Source organism: Mustela nigripes, chromosome 6, assembly GCF_022355385.1.
Source record: "Mustela nigripes isolate SB6536 chromosome 6, MUSNIG.SB6536, whole genome shotgun sequence".
In the NCBI taxonomy this organism is placed as follows: domain Eukaryota; kingdom Metazoa; phylum Chordata; class Mammalia; order Carnivora; family Mustelidae; genus Mustela; species Mustela nigripes.
The window spans coordinates 10,350,162-10,369,370 of record NC_081562.1 but is presented as its reverse complement, the minus strand read 5'-3'; the positions used below and the strand labels follow the sequence as shown (position 1 = coordinate 10,369,370).

General features: G+C 57.7%; 1 protein-coding gene across 1 annotated transcript; it reads right to left on the bottom strand.

The window, feature by feature from the left end:
- Positions 1-1,378: 1,378 nt before the first annotated feature.
- MFNG (MFNG O-fucosylpeptide 3-beta-N-acetylglucosaminyltransferase) lies at positions 1,379-16,937 on the bottom strand. The gene is made up of 8 exons (XM_059402068.1): positions 16,370-16,937; positions 11,220-11,268; positions 10,751-10,853; positions 10,193-10,346; positions 7,229-7,314; positions 5,264-5,429; positions 3,403-3,488; positions 1,379-2,316 (listed from the first exon to the last, which is right to left on the bottom strand). Exons 1-8 carry the CDS (start codon positions 16,622-16,624, stop codon positions 2,250-2,252), a joined length of 966 nt encoding a protein of 321 aa, XP_059258051.1. The 5' UTR covers positions 16,625-16,937; the 3' UTR covers positions 1,379-2,249.
- Between the last annotated feature and the right edge of the window lie 2,272 nt (positions 16,938-19,209).

Below are 19,209 nucleotides of genomic sequence, written 5' to 3'. Positions count from 1 at the left end.
AGCTATTCTGGGACAATGGAGGCAGCAGATGGCCCGAGTCCTGTTCCCTCCACCCGACCCCCAGGATCTGGGAACAACCCGCAAATCTGCTGCTGCTGTTTCTAAAAGCAGGCCGGCCGGCAGCCTTCCGCATACGGGGTGGAGAGGACAACAGCTGTGGAGCACACCCGTCCATCCCCCACCAGGGCTGCAGGGCCAGGGCTATCCCTACTCCATTCGTGTCCCAAAAACCCAGCCTTAGCTTAGCCCAGAAAGAAAGGAGGCTTTGCAAGAGCCCAAGCAATCCGACTCTGCACTTGACCTGCTGTGTGACCACAAACACATGGCAGTCCCTCTCTGGGCCTCAAACTCCCCTTTGAAAACCAGGCCCAAGGCTCCGGTGCTCTGTGGTTCCAGTTGTCCCAGACAGAGTTACATGAAGGACAAGGTCCTCCAGGGGCTGGAGGGGGTCCACTCCAATGAGCCCCCAGCCTTGGCTGCCTGGCTTAGAGCCCCACTATCCCTCAGGATCTCTCCTCTGTCCCCCCTCCTACCCCCAGCCCAGATCTCCATGGTGGCCCCAACATCCCATGCCACTGGGAAGGGCACATGGGGAGAAGAGGTGTCCCATCCCTACGGTCCCCAACTTCAGCTGTGGCATTCCTGAACGTCCACCATGACTGTGTACCTTCATTCAGGTGGGTCATTGCAACCTGTGACCCTAAGCACGCTTGGATCGATTCGCCTCCTATCCCGGCTGTCAGACTGCCCCTTTCTCTGGCCCCAGAGGCTGACTCCCTCAGCTACGTCTCCACTCTGCCTCTCCCAGTTCTCTCGCTACCCCCAACCCAGGCTCCAGGGACAGAGAATAGGAGAAGTAGCCCGCAGCATACTAGCGCCACATGGCGCACACCCAGTCACACGTGTCTACGTAGTACATACGTGTGTGTGATGTGGGCACCCATACATACATTCACCACATGTGTGTCCTTATGCACAGACCTGTGTGGAAAGGGGACACGCCACACCAAACAGCCACGCATGCCCTCACACACACTGGCTCTCCGTGACTCAGCACGTGCTAGAAGCACTCACTGCTCACGGAAACCTTCCTTCTCCAGGCCAGGCCGGGCTAAGCCCTTTGCGAACACTCTATCATTTCACCCGGCTGTCGACCCACAGAGAAGGGATTCCTTCCTACCTCTATAAAATGGGCAAAGAACCCAGGGAGACAAAGTGGATGCTTCAAGGTCACATATACAACCAGGAAATGCAGAACAGGAACATCTAGCACGGGATCCAGACCAATGCCACCACCACTGGGACAGGCTGACCTAAGAGCCCGCCCCAGCCAGGAACACACTGGCCACGCACGTAACAGAAGACCAGACCAAGAGAGTTTGAAACAAGTAAGGGTTTAATCTTCTTACAGAACCAGGTGCCAAAAGGGACAAGAGCGCATGACGGTCAAGGCCTTTCCTTCACGGTAACAAGGCAACTGCCCCAGATCCAGACATCACACCCACATTCACAGCATGAAGATGGGTACAGGGCCGCAAAATCTTCCCCAGGAGCCTCTCCATTGGCCTTGCTTATTTCACACTGACACGCTGAGCAAGGGAGGCTGGGAAAGTGAGCAAAAGGACCGTCACGATGGGCTGGGAACCATCACCACCCACCATCTGGGTCTGAGCACGCTGATACCCCAAACGAAATGGGATCCGTTTGCCAGGGGTCGGAGCAAGGAGCTGGCCACTGGTCAGCAATGACAGTCCCTGCCCCGGGCCCCGGGCTCTGTCCTTATTCCAGCTGGGCGCCCTCAGGGGTTGGAGATCCAGCCGAGGAGCCCGGAATGGATGGCCCAGTGCTTGACCCCAGGGGAATGACAGAGACCAGAGCTGGGGGTGGAGGCCAGACCCCACCCCAGGGCCCATGTGATCCTCTGGAGGTTAGGAACCCTGAACCCCAACCCAGTTCAGGGGTTCTCTGTGCTTTTTCAGTTCAGCCACCCAAGGCCCATAGAAGCCCAGCCCCTGGGACCTCTCAGGCCCTCCCCTGGTGCACCTGTTCTCTGGGCTGTCCAGCCCACCTCCCAGAGGCCTAGGACGCCACGCCTTCACTGCCAGCCACCATCCAACCCTGGGTTGACCCACCACTCAGAGGCCCAGCCAGGGACTCCCCCACAAAAGGCGCTTGCCACAAGACCCCAGGGCTGCCTGGGGAGACCAAGGACAACCAGAAGCCTCAGCCCAAATTTTGCTGTTCAGGGTTCATCTGGCCATCAGTTGTGGGCACCAAGGAGTATCTGGATAGAGGAGACAGTGGAGGGAACGGAACCTGTGGAGAGACCAGAAATGGACAAGACGGTCACCCCAACTCGCACGCTCACTCCACGGGCTCCTAGGGGAGCCCGTGTCACAGAGGTGATTTGGAACAGGATTTTTCCTCCTCGGCACCCTTACAATTTAGGGCTACATAAGTTTTCGTTGTGGGGTGCCCTGTGCCTTGTCGAATGTTTATAGCACCCTAGACCTCTTCCCATGAGAAGCCAGTAGAATCCTCCTGAGTCATCACAATAAAAAATGTCTCCAGACATCGCCAAATATCCCCGGGAGGGGGGCAGGGCTCATGGAAACCACCTGTTTAGAGAGACTCCAAAGACCAGAGATGCCACGATGAGACCCCAGCTGAGGCCAGACTATCCAGTCCCATGTATCTGAGTCCCCAGTCGGCTCCAGCCCTACAAGGCAGAAACCTTTGGATTCTAGAATCTTCAGGCTCAGAAAGAATTTCACATCTGCTCTTAAACCTCCTGATAGTCTAGCTATAGCTGTGCCCTTCCACTGACAAGGAGCTCACCCCATGAGAAGGCGGTTCCTTTCATCTTAGAAATGTGAAATTTTTTTCCTATATTAAGCCGAACTCTGTCTCCGTGTAATGTCTAACTTATTCAACGCAGCCCTGGCCGCAGGGCCCCTTAAACAGTCATGAGCCCTCTGCCCTACCTACTGAAAGGGACCACTGAAGAGTATCAAAGAAACAGAGAGCCTACAAAAGCTCAAATAAAATTTTCCCATCAGGACCTGAAGTTCTTCCCTTAGAACATCTCCTTTGCTCAGGGAAGACACTTCAGTATTCCAGGAGCTCCTGAAGAATTCCGGAAGCCTGGGAGAGCCCTTCAGATCCATGACACCCAGCCTCCTTGTGCTCCAAATGGGGAGACTGAGGCCCAGAGAGAGCAAGGTATTCACCCAAGGTCACACAGCAATTCTGGGGGAGAGTAGAGACTGAAATCCACTCCCTGCACTCCCAGCTCTGTGCTGTCAGCCTCCAAGGCCTTCCCTCCCTCCAGGTTCCCCTATGTTTGGATACCCGGACACAGACCCCCAGCTCCGATCCTATAGTTTGCGCCCCTAGACTCACCTGGAAGGGTCATCCTCGGGGGAGAAGGGGCCTTGTAGCTTAATGACATTGAGCTTCCCCTCAAAGACGCCATAGCTGAGGGTGACCTGGGCAGAGAAAAGCCCAGAAGAAAATGAAGGTTGGTGGGGTGTCCCACAGAGAACACCACAAGGGGGCGGTATTGGGGCAGAAGCAGGGAAAGCCCATAAGGCACTCTGAGGGGCGCAGAGAGCCTGCCTCTGTCCCTAAAACCCCACCTTTAGCCCTCACCGAGGAGCCCACCCCACTCCGCAGGAACTTCAAGCTTGTGGGGCACTATCCCTAATTTGCATCCCCAGCAGTGGCCCTACCTGAGAGGCCGGAAAAAATCCCTTGCCTACAGACTAGGAAACTGAGTCTCAAGAGGGGAAAGCACCCTTCCAGTAAATTCCATGCCCGGACAGCGGCTTCTTGAGCCTCACTGTGGGGCCTCGGCACTCCGTCTCCACCCTTGGGATACTCCACACGCAATGAGGACATGGGCTAATGCCCCTTGTCGTGAAGCAGTCGACCACAGTGGTTAAAGACTGTGGGCTTAGGGGCCACCTGGGCAGGGTTCAAATCCCCCTCTGCCTAATGCTAACTGTGCCATGGTTAGTTCTGCTCTCTGGGCCTCGGTTTGTCCACCTGTAGAATGGGAATGTTAGAGCTCCCCTCACGCAAATGTTGGAAGGAAGCAGAGTTAAAGCAGATAAAACCACGCACGGTGTCTGGCGTGGTGGGTATTCTGGAAATCCCTGCCATTAGGGTACCTGGTTTGGGCTGCCCAAAGTCAGCGTCCCTTTCCTGGCTTCAGCCCATCCGGTCTTACCGAGGCCAACACTACAGCCCAGGTCCAGGCCTGGTGAATCCACACTAACTCCTGGCTCTGGGAGGGGACGCGTCCTGTGACACAAGCGAGCCTTCCGTGGGCATCAGCTCAGGCCATCCAGACCACTGAGCACCAGCCCTGGGATGTGGCGGAAAAAGGAGCGCTCCTCCTCAGGGTGGGGTGGAAACCTAGAGCTGCCATCTTGCCCCCCAAGGAGTGACCCCCCCCTCAGGGTGAGCCCAATGTCAGGGAAGACAGGCCAGAGTGGGGCAGTCTGGGCACGCAGACTCAGCCAGAACTAGCAAGCAGCCCCTGGCTTCCCGGGCTCATGAACCTTTATATGTCCAACATATGGTCTGTGTTGCATTTGTGTCCCTCGTTACCAAAGGGTTCTGACTCACACTGTTGGGTGGAGGATCTCAGGGACCTTCCCAGCCAGGATCCCCTACCAGACTGGCCACCCATGAGGAGGACAGCCACGGGCGCAAGGCAGAGCCAGCTGGAACTCTGTAGAGTCGAGTCGTTGCTTGCCAGGTGGCGGAATGGGGTCCCCCTCCCCCAGCCAGACATGACGCCTGAGGTTTCCCACTAAGCACCTGCTCTCTCCCAGCAACATCTGGGTTAGAACAAAAGCAGGGGGGCAGCGGGCAGGTAAGCTCTGATGAAGGCGGGACAGCCAACAGGCAGAGTTGGAAAGGGCATGCCTGACCCCTTTGGAGGGATGCTGGGGGTTGGAAGACTGAAGAAGGAACAGAGGGACAGGAGGGAGTGGTGAAGGCAGGGAAGGGGAGCGGTGTGAACCTGAAGGTAAGCTTCACCTGGTCCGTGCAGGCCGCTGCAGCTGGCACTGGGGACCAGACCAAAGAATTTGAGCATCATAAGCGCTAACCCTTGAGGGCTGGTGGTGGAGAGGGCTGAGTCACGTGGGTCCATCTGAGGGTCCTTTCCCACCTTGGGCTTCAGTTTCCCCCTCAGTAGGGAATACCCCCCCCCGACATGCATCCCTCCCCTACCGCCCCAAGGCCAGCTCACCTGCTCTGGGAGCTGGGCAGCCCCCAGCAGCTGGAGGGTCTCCAAGTGGGAGTGGAAGAGGGGGCTGGGCTGCAGGCGGCCGCCTAGCTTGCACTCGACAATGTAGCCCACGGTGCAGTCGTCGGGCAACCGGATGAGGGCAGATGTTTCCATGAAGCGGGAGCCACTGAGAGAGAGAGCCGTGCAGTGGCGAGTGACACAGAGCTCGCCCTGCCTCCCGGAAGGCCCTCCCTCCCAGGGACAGATGGGAAGAGCAGAGCTCCAGCTCCAGCATCTGCCTCCTGGGCACCGGGTGACTTCTGGCAAGCCATGAACCAGGGGACCCTCAGCTTCCTCTTCTGCGAAATGGGCGTGATAATGGCCCTGCCCTCACTGGGCTATTGTGAAGTTCAAGGGGAAGAATGGCAAGAAGAAGCCCTTTATAAATGTATCCCTTCCTCTCTTTACATGCATTCGCTCATTCATTCATTGCTGAACTCCAGGAGCTACCCGTGTGCCAGGGACCATGCTGGGGCTGTAGATACAGAGATGACAGGGGCCCCCACTCTGAAGGGAGACAGAGGAACACATCATTTCAGGGCCGGACTGGCTCTGAAGGCAGAGGAAAGCATGAGGCTTGGGAGACACAGGGAGTGTAAGGTGGGCTTCCCAGAGGAGGTGGCACAATTTTGTTTTGCTTTTCATTTAATCATGACAATGGCAGGCTTTAAACGGAGTCTTACAGGATGCTCTGGAGTGAGCCAGATGTGGAGGAGGGAAGGGGCCGTGTCCCAGGGAAGGGCATCACCGGACTGCATACCCCATGAACACCCCTTGGGGCCAGGTTGGGCAAGTGATTGGTCCAAGGTCACCCAGGTCTGAGGTCACTCAGCTGCTGGGTTTGACTCCAAGGCCTGCCTCTGTACAGAATGCCTGACTGAGGGGCACAGGGCCAGCCTTCCATTCTCATTCCAGGTTGTGCCCGAGGGCTGCACCTGCCCAAGGGGGGATACTTTTTCCAGTTCACAGAAATATACCATAAAGGTGGGCGGAAGCCCAGATGGGGGCACCAGGCCCTGGAAGGACCCCTGGTCATGTGTACACACCTGCTCTGGACATGCCCTACGATAGCATTACAGCTCCCAACCGGGGCCCGAGTTCCCCCCCTGGAGGGCCCCTCCCATCCAGGTTGGATGGAGCAGGCAGGCCTTGGAGTCAAACCCAGCAGCTGAGTGACCTCAGACCTGGGTGACCTTGGACCAATCACTTGCCCAACCTCTCACGCCTCAGTCTCCTTAGCTGTGGAAACAAGACTGACAAGCAGTCAGTCTTGATGCCTTAGTGAAGTGCAGGCCTGGCTCAGAATGGGCCCCCAATATAAGGGGGTAACACGGATATTGTTGCTAAAATCAACAGCTAATAACGATAGTTGCAAATAACAACAGCCTGTCCACGCAGACCTCAAGAGGCCAGGCCTTTACTACTTCCTCTCCAGAATATCAGTACCCTCATCCCATATTAGGGGCTTCGGCCACCCCCAGGATCCCCTTCACTCAGGGGCCTCTAGGGCTATCCCAGTTCAAAGGCCACCTCTTCCAGGAAGCCTTCCTCCTGGCCCCAAGCAGAAGACCCTACTTCTTCCTTCCTCTGAACACCTCTACACTTCACCTCCCCTGTGACATGGGGGACTGGGTGCCAGCCCAATTGTTCAGCCTCCCGCCAACCATTAGCTATCACATTATCAGGTCCATTTTACAGATGGGGGCACTGAGGCTCCCAGGGATTACACAACTTGCCTGTGTGTGGCAGAGTGCCCTGATGGCAGGATGGCAGGTGGCTTTCTCTCCACTAACTGTGTAACTGTGACACAGCATGAATGAGAGGCAGGTTTACTCCTGAGCTCTCTCTCAAGCCCTTCCTGCAGCAAAGGACCGCCCCATACACCAGGCCCTGCTCTCCACCACCCACCTGTGGGGCTTTGCTTACCTGGCCCACGGGGCCATCTTCAAAGCCAGTTCACGGCTGATGCAGAAGCCAGCACCCCCGGTGGCAAACCAGAACTGTACCAGCCTCTGGGGGGAGAGGTGGGAAGGGCCAAGGTGTAGGATGAGCCTGGGGGTGGGAGGGCCACGGCTGGGCCCCCCTCCACTTGCAACCAGCATGACTCAAAACCTTTTTATTTCACCTTTCCCTAAAGTCTTGCTACAGCTTGACATCATCATGCCCATTTTACAGACAAGAATACCGAGGCCCATTAGTCACATGGCTAATTAAGAGTGATGGGGTCACCAATTAGACATAACCTATTTGTCCACAGAGCACACCTTACCCCTTTCCCCAGAGGAATGCCCCCACCTCACCCCAAGTGGCTCAGGAGGGGCCACCAAATACAGCACCTGCTCCCCTGGGTCCCAGGAGGGGGGCAGGTGCCCCAGGAAGAGTAGATCGCAAGGCCACAACCCCTGACCCAGTGATTGGTCCAGTGACAGGCACATGACTTGGGCCAGCCAATCCGAGTTCTTCCCTGAGCTCCTATGCTAGCTGGGAGGAAGAGACGCTTTCTACAGGGTCACCAGGCTTGGGAGCGGTACTCCTGAAATACCCCATACCAAGCCACTTGCACTGACTGGCCTCATCACTTCCAGCTCCAGGGACTGAGAAAGCTTTTCTGCACAAGGAGAGAATGAAGCTTCCCACGGAGTAAAGAGAGAAAGATGGGCAGGCCTGTGAGCCCCCAAGGCCAGCAAACCCCTTGACATCTCAGTCTCGGGAACCTGTAACCTCCCTTGGAGTTTAAACCACTCTCTGCCCTGCTTCTCTGGGAGGCCTCATGAAGTCACAACTCAAGAATTTCTCTAAGGCTCTGGCAAACCCTGCTCCCTTTCAGCTGTCCTATCTCTTGACCAAACTCCCTATGGTTACCTTCTCCCAAGTACACAGTTGGTGCTTAATGGATGCACATTGCATGGGGTTGGGTTATCTCCTACGATGCAGCAATGAGAAGAACCAGGGGCAGGAAGCTGGGAAGCCTGATTCTGGGGCCTCAGCCTCCTCCACTGCCCAGCTGTGTAACCTAGAGAAAGCCACCACTCCTCTCTGGGCCTCAGATTTGTCACCTTTGAGCACCCCTGCTCCAGTTCAACCATCCCTGTGTCCTCCTCCTAAAGACCTCTATGAGCTGCTTCTGGAAATGACATCCTCTTAGACAGAGGTGTTCAGGCCTCTAAGCAGAATGAACAGGTTCTTAAGATCCTGACATACAGTTGGTGCTCAATGAATGCTTGTTTAATAACCTATGGGTCCAGGGCTTCTCCTCCCAGATAATTAAAGGAACAACAGCAGTAGCAGTAGGCATACCCAACCCTGAGCACTGACGTGCAGAGAAGGGAGGTCACCAGCCTCAGGTCCCAGAGCTGGGACTGAGCCTGAGCCAGAAATCCTACCTGCTTTTGCTATCTCCCCCCACACCACATAGCCTGGGGGGAACCTCAGAATCCAAACAGGCTAGGACACGTTGGGGCAGAGTCTAGGGATCCCGCCTGGGTGCAAGGGTATTAGTGCCCATTGAGGGGTTGGGACCTGCGTGTCGCCAGCAGATGCTGAACCTCCCCAGGAGGAAGGCACCGAGATGAAGGCTGAGCTGGGTTGGGTACCGACTGCTGACACTCACTAGTGTCATCACATGCCAGATCCCATTCCAAGCACTTGGGTATGTGACCTCATTGAATTGTTCCCTTTTCTTCTCACAACCACCCTATTAGGTGGGGACGGTTATCACCCATTTTGCAGATGAGGAAACTAAGGCAAAGAAGGGTGGGGTGACTTGAGCAAAGGTCGGGAAGCCAGGAGGTGGCAGAGCTGGCGTGTGAAGCCAGGAAGCCAGGCTCCAGAACGGCGTTCTCAACCCCTACAGCCAAGCAGGGGGGGGGGGGCACCCCTCGCTCACCTGGAGTCGACTTACACACACACACCCAGGGCCCAAGAGGATTTAATTAGGGCTCAGAGGCCGATTAGCTGCTGCTAATTAAGGTTGTGTGTTTCCTACTCTTGGTTTCCCTAACGAAGCAGATGGGGAGCAGGGGTGGTAGAGAGCCCCACTGCGGGGCTCAGCACCTGCTCCATGTGCGGTCTCAAGGCAGGGGCACCGCCTGACTAGCTTTTTCCCTGAGGCCAAGGGAGCCCTCTAGGGGCCTGGGCCACACCAATGCCAGAAGCCTGGTGGGTCCTGGGGACTAGGAGAGAACCACACTCCGTACTTCCACTACAAAATTCTTCCCTGTTCAGCTCAAAGTCCAATTTAACTGTTATCCTGATTTTTGGCTTATTCGTTTCCTAAATCTCACAACCCTCATTAACGTCCATCTAGATCTGGAGCTGAAGCTGGTGCTGGGGACCTCATTGTGCCGGGTGTCACCTCTTTAGTTGCCAGTCAGTGAAGTCCGGACAAAGGAGGGGTACAGAGGGGCGGGGAGAGCTCAGGGGGTGGGGGGCTGCGCAATTTACCACAGGGCCCAACAGTTTCCGGCATCTGAACAGTCTGTACAACTGCGGGACAATACCAGGGGCTGGGAGCCCTGCCATGGAGTCGGCGCCTCAGCTCACCGCCCCCACCCCCCACCCCACCTCAACCCCACCCCCACATCCCTGTCACTGTGTGACCAGAAGGAGCCGCTGCTCCTCAGTGACTGAGGCCCTGCTGCATGCCGGAGTCTGCGCCTCACCTGCATTATCTGAGCCTCCCCATTTCACAGAGAAGACAGGATCGGTGGTGAAGTCAGCAACCCAAACACACAGCGAGGAGACCAAATGGGAAAGCCAGAAAACCCACCTGGCCCCGCCCCCACATGGCTCCGCCCCCCATATGGCTCCGCCCTGGTGTCCCCGCCCCCATGTGGCTCCATGGTCAACGCATGAAGGAGGAAGGAGGAAGGAAGGGACCAAGGGACCCACCGTGTGGTTGTGGGGCCTGGGCTCAGAAGCGCGGATAGGCCGGTTCAGGCTGGGCCGGCCTACGTAGACGTCGCGAGTCTGTGGGAAGGCTTTCAGCAGCTTCAACAGTGCCCTTGGGTTCACATAGTTGTCGTCATCCACGTGGCAGAACCACCTGTGGGGACAGAAAAGGGATGGGAAGCTTGGAGGAGGGTCCCCAAGGGCTGCCAGCTAGCCAGACTCCCCCTGCGCCCCCCAATAAGTCAGTCAGCAAAATTAGGCAGGGAGAGAGTAGCTAACACCGAGGGCCCATGCCCTGTGTGAGCTCCTGAGGAAAGCGGGCCCGCTTAACAGGTAGGACAGAGGCTCAGAAAGGTTAAGACACCTGCCCAAGGTCACACAGTCTGTAAATGGCAAGATTTGAACCCAGACCGTCTGCCCAGAGACAGACCCCAGGAGGCCCTTACATGCTTAAATTCATTGGACCCAGCTGACTTCACTTTTTTGTCACAACACCCTATTCAGGAACTAGACCGAGGCAAAGGTCACACTTGCCCTCAGAAACCCAGGTGCACTCACCGCAGCCTGCTGGCCAAGAAGGTGTCAAACTCAGCAGCCATCTTGCAGGACAGGGCAGGGTGACTGTGCTCAGCAGAGCAGTTGGTGACCACGAGGTGGGACCCTGAAAAGTGGGGACAAGTCAGGGGACCCTGCCCAGCTCCTCCCTGCAGCCCTGCACACCGTGAGGATGCGGAGCAAGACCCCACCCATTCCCATTTTACACACAAGGAAACAGATGCCAGGGAGGACTGACCCTCCCAGGACCCCAGAGCTAATGAATGGGAGGCTGGGCTGGGACCCAGGGGTCCAGGGTACTGTCCAGGACAGCCGCTCCTCGTGTCACACCCACTTCCAGGAAAGAAGCCTGCTCCCCTCCCCACATGGCCAAGGAGGGCAGCCCTGTTTCCTGGGGACCCGGGACCAGGGGACAGCCACACCAGCTTTCCCTGGAAACAACTGAGGAGTCTCCACCCCCATCTGGAGTTACCCAGTCTCTCCTGGAGGCCTTCATCTGGGCTGTCGGTGAAGACAAACGTCTAAGAAGGAGAAAGAGGGAGGAGTCAGGACCCAAGTTGGCCAAGGGCAGCCCGCAGCCACGCCCCTGCTGAAACACGGGTCCAGAGCTGTGCCCTCCAACAGCGATAGACACACCCCTACCAACATCATCACACACTCCTTTCAGACACCATGACTTTCTCAGCTACCCCCACAAGACACACAACACAGCCTCCCAGCATGCACCAGCCACTGTGTCACCTGCCCGAGCACCCTTATAGACCAGCGCCCATGGAGACCCTCCCAGAGTCACACCGTCTTCTATCCCACACACATACACACGCTGCGGTCCCACTTGGCCCCTCCATCACCACATTTACACAACCCAAGATACTTTGTCAGGAGAGAGACTCTACATGGGAAGACCCACGCCCTGGGGCACCACACCAGCCAGGGGAGTTGGTCGTGTCTCTCCATAGTCGCACCGGCTGCCCCAGGGCACGTGCGAGGTCCTTACACATCTCAGAAGTTTTACATCGTGATCCAACCCCAGCTCTGATGACCTCCCTGAACCTCAAGCTAGGTAATCTGTTCCCCTCACAGAGGGCAAGGCTGTTCTCCTCACAAAATGGCTAAGGGACAGACTATGGTTGTACAGTTGGAAACTGCTGAGCTGGGATTCAGACCCACAGGTCTCAGAACACCCCCAACCCCGGGCAGGGAGAGGCCACTCAGGCCCTAGATAAATTGAACACAAACTGAATGAGAGACAAATTAGAGGTCGCTTGGGGCCAGACAGAACACAGCTGGGGACCCGTCTAACCCCCATTCCACGCCCTGCCCAGTACATGTCCCTTTCCCTGCCTGAGCAAGTCCTCTCATTTGCCAAGCACAGCAAGAGCCTCCTCTGACCCACAGGGGGCCCTGCCCAGATCCTGGACAATGTTGAATTCTTTCCAAGGGAGGACCAAGGAAAAAGCATCCCACCTGTTGAAAGGCCCTCAGCCACTCCGGGGCTGGCCCTGTCCTCCTTCCAGACTCAGGGCCTCCAACTGCATGCCCCTCCCTGCTCAGCCACAAACTTCTCCCTGGTTTCCAGGAACCAGCCCTTCAGATCAGGTCGACCCCTGCCTTGAGCCTCAGTTTACCTGGCTGGAAAATGGGGACTAGGGGTAGCTGTGATGGTGAAGGGAGATGATGTGAGAAAGGAGAAGAAAGAGGTGGCAGTGAAGCCAGCCTCCGCTTCCTATCTTGGGGTAAACTGAGGCATCGGGGGCCAGAAGCCAGGGTTGGGCACAGGAAGGGGCACAAAGGAAGAAGTCCTGTCTCCACGGGGCCCATAACCATGGGCCTTCTGAGCTACTTACTATCTTTCAATGGATTCGTGCAAGATCTTCAGATCTGTTCTCTTGTCGGCACCAGAACCAGATAATACCCATATTCACCACCCCGCCTAGCGCCTTCTGTGGCTCCCTACTGCCCTTGGGATAAAGGCCACCTCCTAAGTGTGGCCATGAGGGGCCACCCAGCCCCTGGGCCTGACGCAGCCTATCTCGCCACTTCCTGCCCCACCCCTCTCTTAAACCCAAAGGTTTTTCAGTTCCCCAAATGTGCCACACACGTGCACGCTCCTCTGAGCCTTTGCGCATGCTGTGCCCATTTCTTGTCCCCTAAGTCCTAGTTCAGTCGCCGCTTCCTCCAGGAAGCCTTCCCTGACACCCCTCCCATGTGTCCCTCAGCGACCTGTTCCTCCTGATGGTAAGTAACAGCAGCCCCTCAGTTATAGAAATCTGTCCTTTGGACTCTCCCACCAGACAGTGAGATTCTGAAGGGCACTGGCCTGGTCTGCTTTATCTCCCTGTCCCGGCACCCAGCTCACCTCCGAGAGGCCTGGGCAGCACCCACCTCCTCAGCAGCCCCTCCCTGGAATATGTCTCCCGCCTTCAGATTTAGATAACACTGGAGGTCCCCGGATATCCCTGCAGAAAGTGCTGGTGGCCCGACACTGGCCCTCTTCTTTGTCCATTCACTGCCACAGCAACGCTATCCTGCCTCTCGGCATTCAGCCCCATCAAGAAGACATCAAACCCCAAGGCAACCACAGTTTCTCCCTGGGTGCCTCAGATTCAGTGGCCCAGCTCCCCCCAGACCTGTGCCCCTCTGGGTGCTCTCCATCTTGCTGGGTCCCAGCACCTTGGGGTCACCATGCCTCCTCTCTTCCTCACCCAGGATGCCAGCTTTCCACAGCAGCCAGCATGGCCAGCAGTGGCCCAGCCCTTCCATGGTCCTCTCCTGCCGGCTTTGCTGCAGTCACCTTTGCCCTGGTCTCCCAACTCTGTCCTGCTCTCACCCCAAGTCTGTTTTCAACACAGCCCCCTGGGGAGCCAAGGAAAGAATTCAGGCCTTTCTTGCCCTGCTCCCTGGCACTTTTGCCACCAAACAGCCATCAGACGTTGGAACTCTCTGGAGTTTGGAGCATGGGCCAGCCAAATGGGCCAGGGCATATTTGCTGATGGATGAATGAGCCCGAATCAGTGGGGAAGTGGGGGGTTCCTGCAGCAGGGCTAAGGGCTGGGCGGGGCGTGTGAGGCTGGCGTTCCGGTCCCCGGGAACCCTGAGATTGGCACAGAGTAGTGGGCAGAGTTTCCTCTGAGCCAAGGGTTGCATTTAATTTGTTTGAGGAGACTCTGACAATGGTTAAAACCTCACAGGAAAACAAAAGGCCAGGCAGCCCGCTGGGGTCAGGGGAGGGGGGCTGGGGGCCATCTGCTGGAAGATGTGAGGCAGGCACTGTGGCCCCACCCCCAACCCACTGCACTCGAGGGGCCTGCGGGGAAGGGAAAGTTCTCCCCACTGATCGCAAAACGGGCCTCCCCCAGCCCGCCCCCTCTGCCTGGGACAAAGGCCACACGAGCCCCAGCCTGCCGCAACAAAGGCCCACCTGCCACCCGGCTGCCCTTAACCAGTTGGGGCAGGCGCCCAGCCCTGGAGTTAACCAGCGCAGGCCCGCTCCTGATGGCAGAGCTAAGAGAGGCTCCGAGACCCTCCTGTCCTGTGCAGATGGGGAAACTGAGGGCTGAAAAGGGGAGGGCCTCGGCCAAGGTCGCAGAGAGAGATGAGCCAAAGGATAGAGACAAAGGGGCCCCAGAGGAGGTGCGAGGTGCGGTGCGGTAAGAATGTGTCTCCCTGTTTCCCTTCCTCTTCCTCAATGCGAGCATCCTTCCTGTTCTCAACTCTGCATAAAGGACAAGTTTTCTCGACTCTGCCCCTTTATGCTGGGGTGGGGGTTGTGCAACTAAGTGAATTCATCTTCCACCTCAATCCCTCCCACTCGTGGCTGTCGTAGGGGTGAAAGGGAGCGAGGCATCTGATGGGCAGCCCCTGGGGTACTGAGCCGCTGACAGCTCCTCCCGCTGCCCGCCTAGCTGGCATGTGGGATTGAGCTCGAGACACAGAGTGGGTGGCTGCTTCCTCTCCTTTGCTGACCTGGTCCTGCCAGGCCCACCCAGGCTGGGGGCCCAAGGACCCTCTCTTGTAAGCCGAGTGATGAGGCAGCTTCGGGATCCTGGGTCTTAGTAACGAAAGAAGGGTCCCAGCCGGGAGGAGGTGGCTGGGTTCCCCTGGGCTCTGCGCCCCTAGGCCTTTGGGGTGTCGCTGACAAGCACTTCCCCTCTCTGGCCTCAGTTTCCTCATCCGGGGCAAGGGCACCACCATGGTGATCAAGACAAGGCAGGAAGGGGCCTCAGATCACGTGAGGCAGGCTCCCGGGTACACAGACCCAGCACCATAAACAGGAAGGTCTGCGGGGAGGGCCAGACTCGGCGGCTTCCGCAGGAGAAACCGGAATCTCCCCCAAGATGAGAAGCAGCGCGGGGGCCCCGGGGAAGAACTTGGGTGCTGGCGTCCCACTGGAGGAAAGGTTAGATAGGGTGCTAGAACATCATGGTCAGGAAATCGAGGGTGGGGTGCCCTCGTCCCAGAAGGCCCTGGGCTCCTATAGACATCACCTTCCCTACTCCTTGGTCTCCCAGGAGCCTCCAGTGCCCCCCAAAGGCCTAGTCACTTCCTCCCACTGAGCCAGTCACCGTAGTAGTGTGTGTGTAAAGCTGTGTGTGTGTGTGTGTGTGCGTTTGTGTGTGTTTGTGTAAAGCCTTCACCTTCCCCAGAGATGGTTCCCTAAATCACTGACTTGGCTTGGGGAGGGCACTGGGTCTGGGGAGGGCAAGAACCAGAGGGACTCAGCTTGTCCCCAGAAAGACACAAGTCACACACCCCTGTCATCCATCCACACACGTCTTGTCATGGCCCGTCTAAGGCGGATACCAGGCTCCATGCAGAGGCGCATACACACACACACACACACACACACACACACACGCACACGCATGCACACACACACACATACTCACATGCTGGGCACACCTCTAACCTCTCCCCGCCATCCTTCCCTCGCTTGTCCACCCCCTCACAGCAGACCTCCCCACTCCGTCCCAAACTGCCCCACAGGAAAGGAGCACAGGAGATGAGACTCAGCTGTGCTGGGCACGCCCTGGGCAGCCGCCGCACAGGGCCCAGGGCTGTCAGGAATTCTGAAAGGATGCCCCCCTCCCCGCCCCTCTCCGCCCAAAAGGCGACCCCCAGACCTTGCCCTCCTCAGCGGCTCGGCGCCTGTTCCCCCCACCCCAGCACAGCCACAGCAGTGGGACAGCCGCCGGGGCCTGGACTGCGGGGGCACACAGCAGAGTCAAGACCTCACAGAGGTCTCTACCCCCGCCGCCCGGCACCTCCCGCTGGCCCCATCGCCAGGCTGGGCCAAGGTGGGCAGGAGCAAACTGGTGCTGGAACAGCCAGGGACAAGAGGGACCCCCAGGAGTCTGGGGCAGGACCTGGGCTGGCCCCTGAAAGACAGGGAGCAGGGGGCCTGAGGAGAACCTGGCTCCAGGGCCAGAGAGGGGCACAGGCAGGACGGCAGGAGCCCCTGATCCCAGGAGGAGGGAGAAATGGGAAGACAAGCCCAGATAGGGCAGGTGGGCAGGTGGCTTCTCCCTGGAGGCCACCGGGGACCTCAGCCCAAAAGAAAGGCCTCCGGGCATCCCTCAGGCCAGGGCCCACTCCTGGGGCCCAGAGTTGCCCACTTGTCACCTGTTCCCTGGTCCTGGAGACCCACGTGTCGAGCAGCAGCTCCAGGCGGGAGCGGTGGAAGGCTCGGGTCGTCTTGACTGCAATGAAGACATCCTGCAGCCGCAGCTCACGGGACAGAGGGCTTGGCGGGCTCAGCCTGGGGGTCTCCTGCACGCCCTGTGGGGACAGGCTCGAGTGGTACCGTAGGGAGAGGAGCCCCATGCACAGAAGGGTGAAGAGGGCTCCCGCCAGGCCCCGGAGGAGGCGGCACTGCATTGGCCCTGGGACCCCAGACAGCTCAGCCCCCGAATCCCCGCCGGACAGGGAGGCAAGGCTGGTTCGTCGGGGGCCCCAGCCAAGGCAAAAGTCTGGTAGGCATGAGGGGCAGGTGAGGAGGGGAGAGGTGGGGACTAGTGCTCTGGCCCCGGAGGCCAAGCCCCGGCAGCCCCGCCGCCGCCACCGGCCCTCCCCACCTGCTCCCGACGAGCTCCCGCCGGGCTCTGGGACGCCTGGCCCCGCCCCTGCCTCCCCGCGCAGTCCGAGGGGCGGGGCCGGCCCTGGGGAGCCCCAGAGGTGGCCAGAGAAGGCTCCACTGAAGGGACAGCCCCAGCCCCGGCCGCCAGCCAGCTGCTGCAATGGGGGTGGGGACAACACCAAACCCTCCGTGCCCCATGGAAGGGAGGGGCCTTCCAGCCTCCCCACTCCCCAGAGGCTGTCGCTTAGCTCATTCAACACGCATTGTTTTTTGGTGTCCTGCTCTCCAGCCTCTCAGCTTTTGCTCACACTGTACCTCCTCCTGGATGCCCTCCCCCATCCTCCCCATTGTCACCCGTGTTCCTTTCACCCAGCTTCATACTTTTTGGACGTTAAGGCTCAGCTCAAGGGTCCCTGCCTCTAGAAAGCCTTCCCTGATGCCCCCCTCCCAACCTCCGGAGCGCCCACAGTAGTAGTTGGCTCTGCTCCTTGGCTCTTGACAACAGCTCAAGCATTGCTAGTCCCAACTGAGAGCTGAGCATATAAGGCACGGAACGATCGAAGATGACCCAGCAGCTCAGCCACAGAGCCAGTGGAACCCAGGTCTCTGGGCCTCCCGTGGCCCACTGGAAACCCCAAGGAGTGCCTGTTCTGCTGTGGCTCACCGCCACCCCCCCCATCTCACTCAGCAGTCTTTATTGCTGCCTCTCTCCCAACCAGGTGGCGACCAAGGGCATTCTCCAGCCAGCGCCTCCACCTGGTTGGACACAAGGCCACTCACATCTCATCCTTCCTCTGTTAGAACCCTGCATCTCTCATCTCCCTCAGAACAAAATCCCAAGATCATACAGCAGCCAACAGGTCCTGTGTGAACTGGCTCCCCGTTCCCTCCAACCCCTCCTCCTCCTACTCTTCCCTTGCTTCCTCCACTCCAGACCCACTGAACTTCTGGCTAGTCCAGGCACATACCCACTTCAGGACCTTTGCACATGCTGTTCCTGCCTGGGCCTTTCCCTAGAAGTTTGCACATCTCACTCCTTCACTCCTTCAGATCTACACAAATATGTTCTCCATAAGGACTTCCCAGGCCATTTTTTTAAAATTGCAGTATCTTCTCCCCACTCCTCCCTAGCACCACCCCCCTGCCGCCCCCAGGCCTGCCCCTTTTCCTGCTATGTTCTCTCCACAGCACTTTTTATCTTCCAATACACTGTATATTTCACTTGTCTATTGTCTGTCTTTCTCGTGTGTATATCAGGGCAGTAAGGGGCTTTTTTATTCACTGAATCCCCACTGCCTAAGCACATAATAGGAGCTCAAGAAATATTCATTAAATGCAAGAAAGTACCAGAAAAACACAAGAAGATACCAGATGGCTGGTGGATTGCACTGGGCCTTCCATGGTCCAAGCCTGCACTAGGTCTGCGGAGGGAGAGGAAAGTAGAACCAACCCTTTTGAATCACCTTCCTATGGGCCAACCCCGTGCCAAGCCCACTCATGGCCCATCCCCTCAGAATGGCATATCCAAGAGCTGATCCTAGGATTCATGCCACATGGACCAGGGTTCAAATACTGACTGGGCTACTTACTAGCTGTGTGGCTTTGGGCAAGTTACTTTACCTTTCTGAATTTCAATTTCACCATTTGACAAATGAAGACAAACTTAAGATGTGGTGAGGATTAAGGGGTTGAGGGCCTCCCAGTAAAAGCATACCTACCATGGGACCAGACAAAGGCAGCTGCCTCACTGATGTCCCACAATGTCACCCAGACTCATATTCCATAGACCAAGCACTGGTCCATGCACACAGCGAAAAGTGGGGAGGTTCATTTACCCAAATGGGCATTACCCAGTCTCCACACCCAGGAGTGGAGAGGTGGGGACTAGTACTCTGGCCCCGGAGGCCAAACCTGGGCAGCCCCGCCGCCGCTGCCGCCAGCCCTCCCCACCTGCTCCCGGGGCACGGGCCCACAGCCACCTTCAGAGATCCACCATCCTGCCACAAGGCAGCCCATGGCATGGCTAAGAAGTCCCAAGGTCTGGCAGAATCAAGTAGGCTTCATGGAGATGGTATCTGAGCCAGACCTCAAAAGACACTAAGATATAGGCAGCCCCCAACCCTGAACTTGGACTTCCCAGCCTCATCTCCCACCACTCCCCAGGGGGCCAAATTCAACCCATTTTCTGTCTCTGCGGCTTCACTCTGGAGATTCCCTCCACCTAGTAACCCACTCTCCCAAAACCTGCACAGGCTGACCCAAGTTCATCACTGTGACTGAGGGCAGTAGAGGATGACCGAGGACAGCACTTAGGCATATCGGCCTGATAAATACTTCTTGAAGGAATCCCAGACCCTGAGCTGAAGCAGCACCCCTGCAGTGATCT

Coding starts and splice junctions, on each gene's coding strand:
- MFNG (XM_059402068.1), bottom strand. CDS start 16,624: ATGCAGTGCCGCCTCCTCCGGGGCCTGGCGGGAGCCCTCTTCACCCTT. Junction 10,347..10,750: donor TTCTTGGCCAGCAGGCTGCG/GTGAGTGCACCT, acceptor CTGTCCCCACAG/GTGGTTCTGCCACGTGGATG. Junction 7,315..10,192: donor CCAGGCCCCACAACCACACG/GTGGGTCCCTTG, acceptor CTCTCCCCCCAG/AGGCTGGTACAGTTCTGGTT.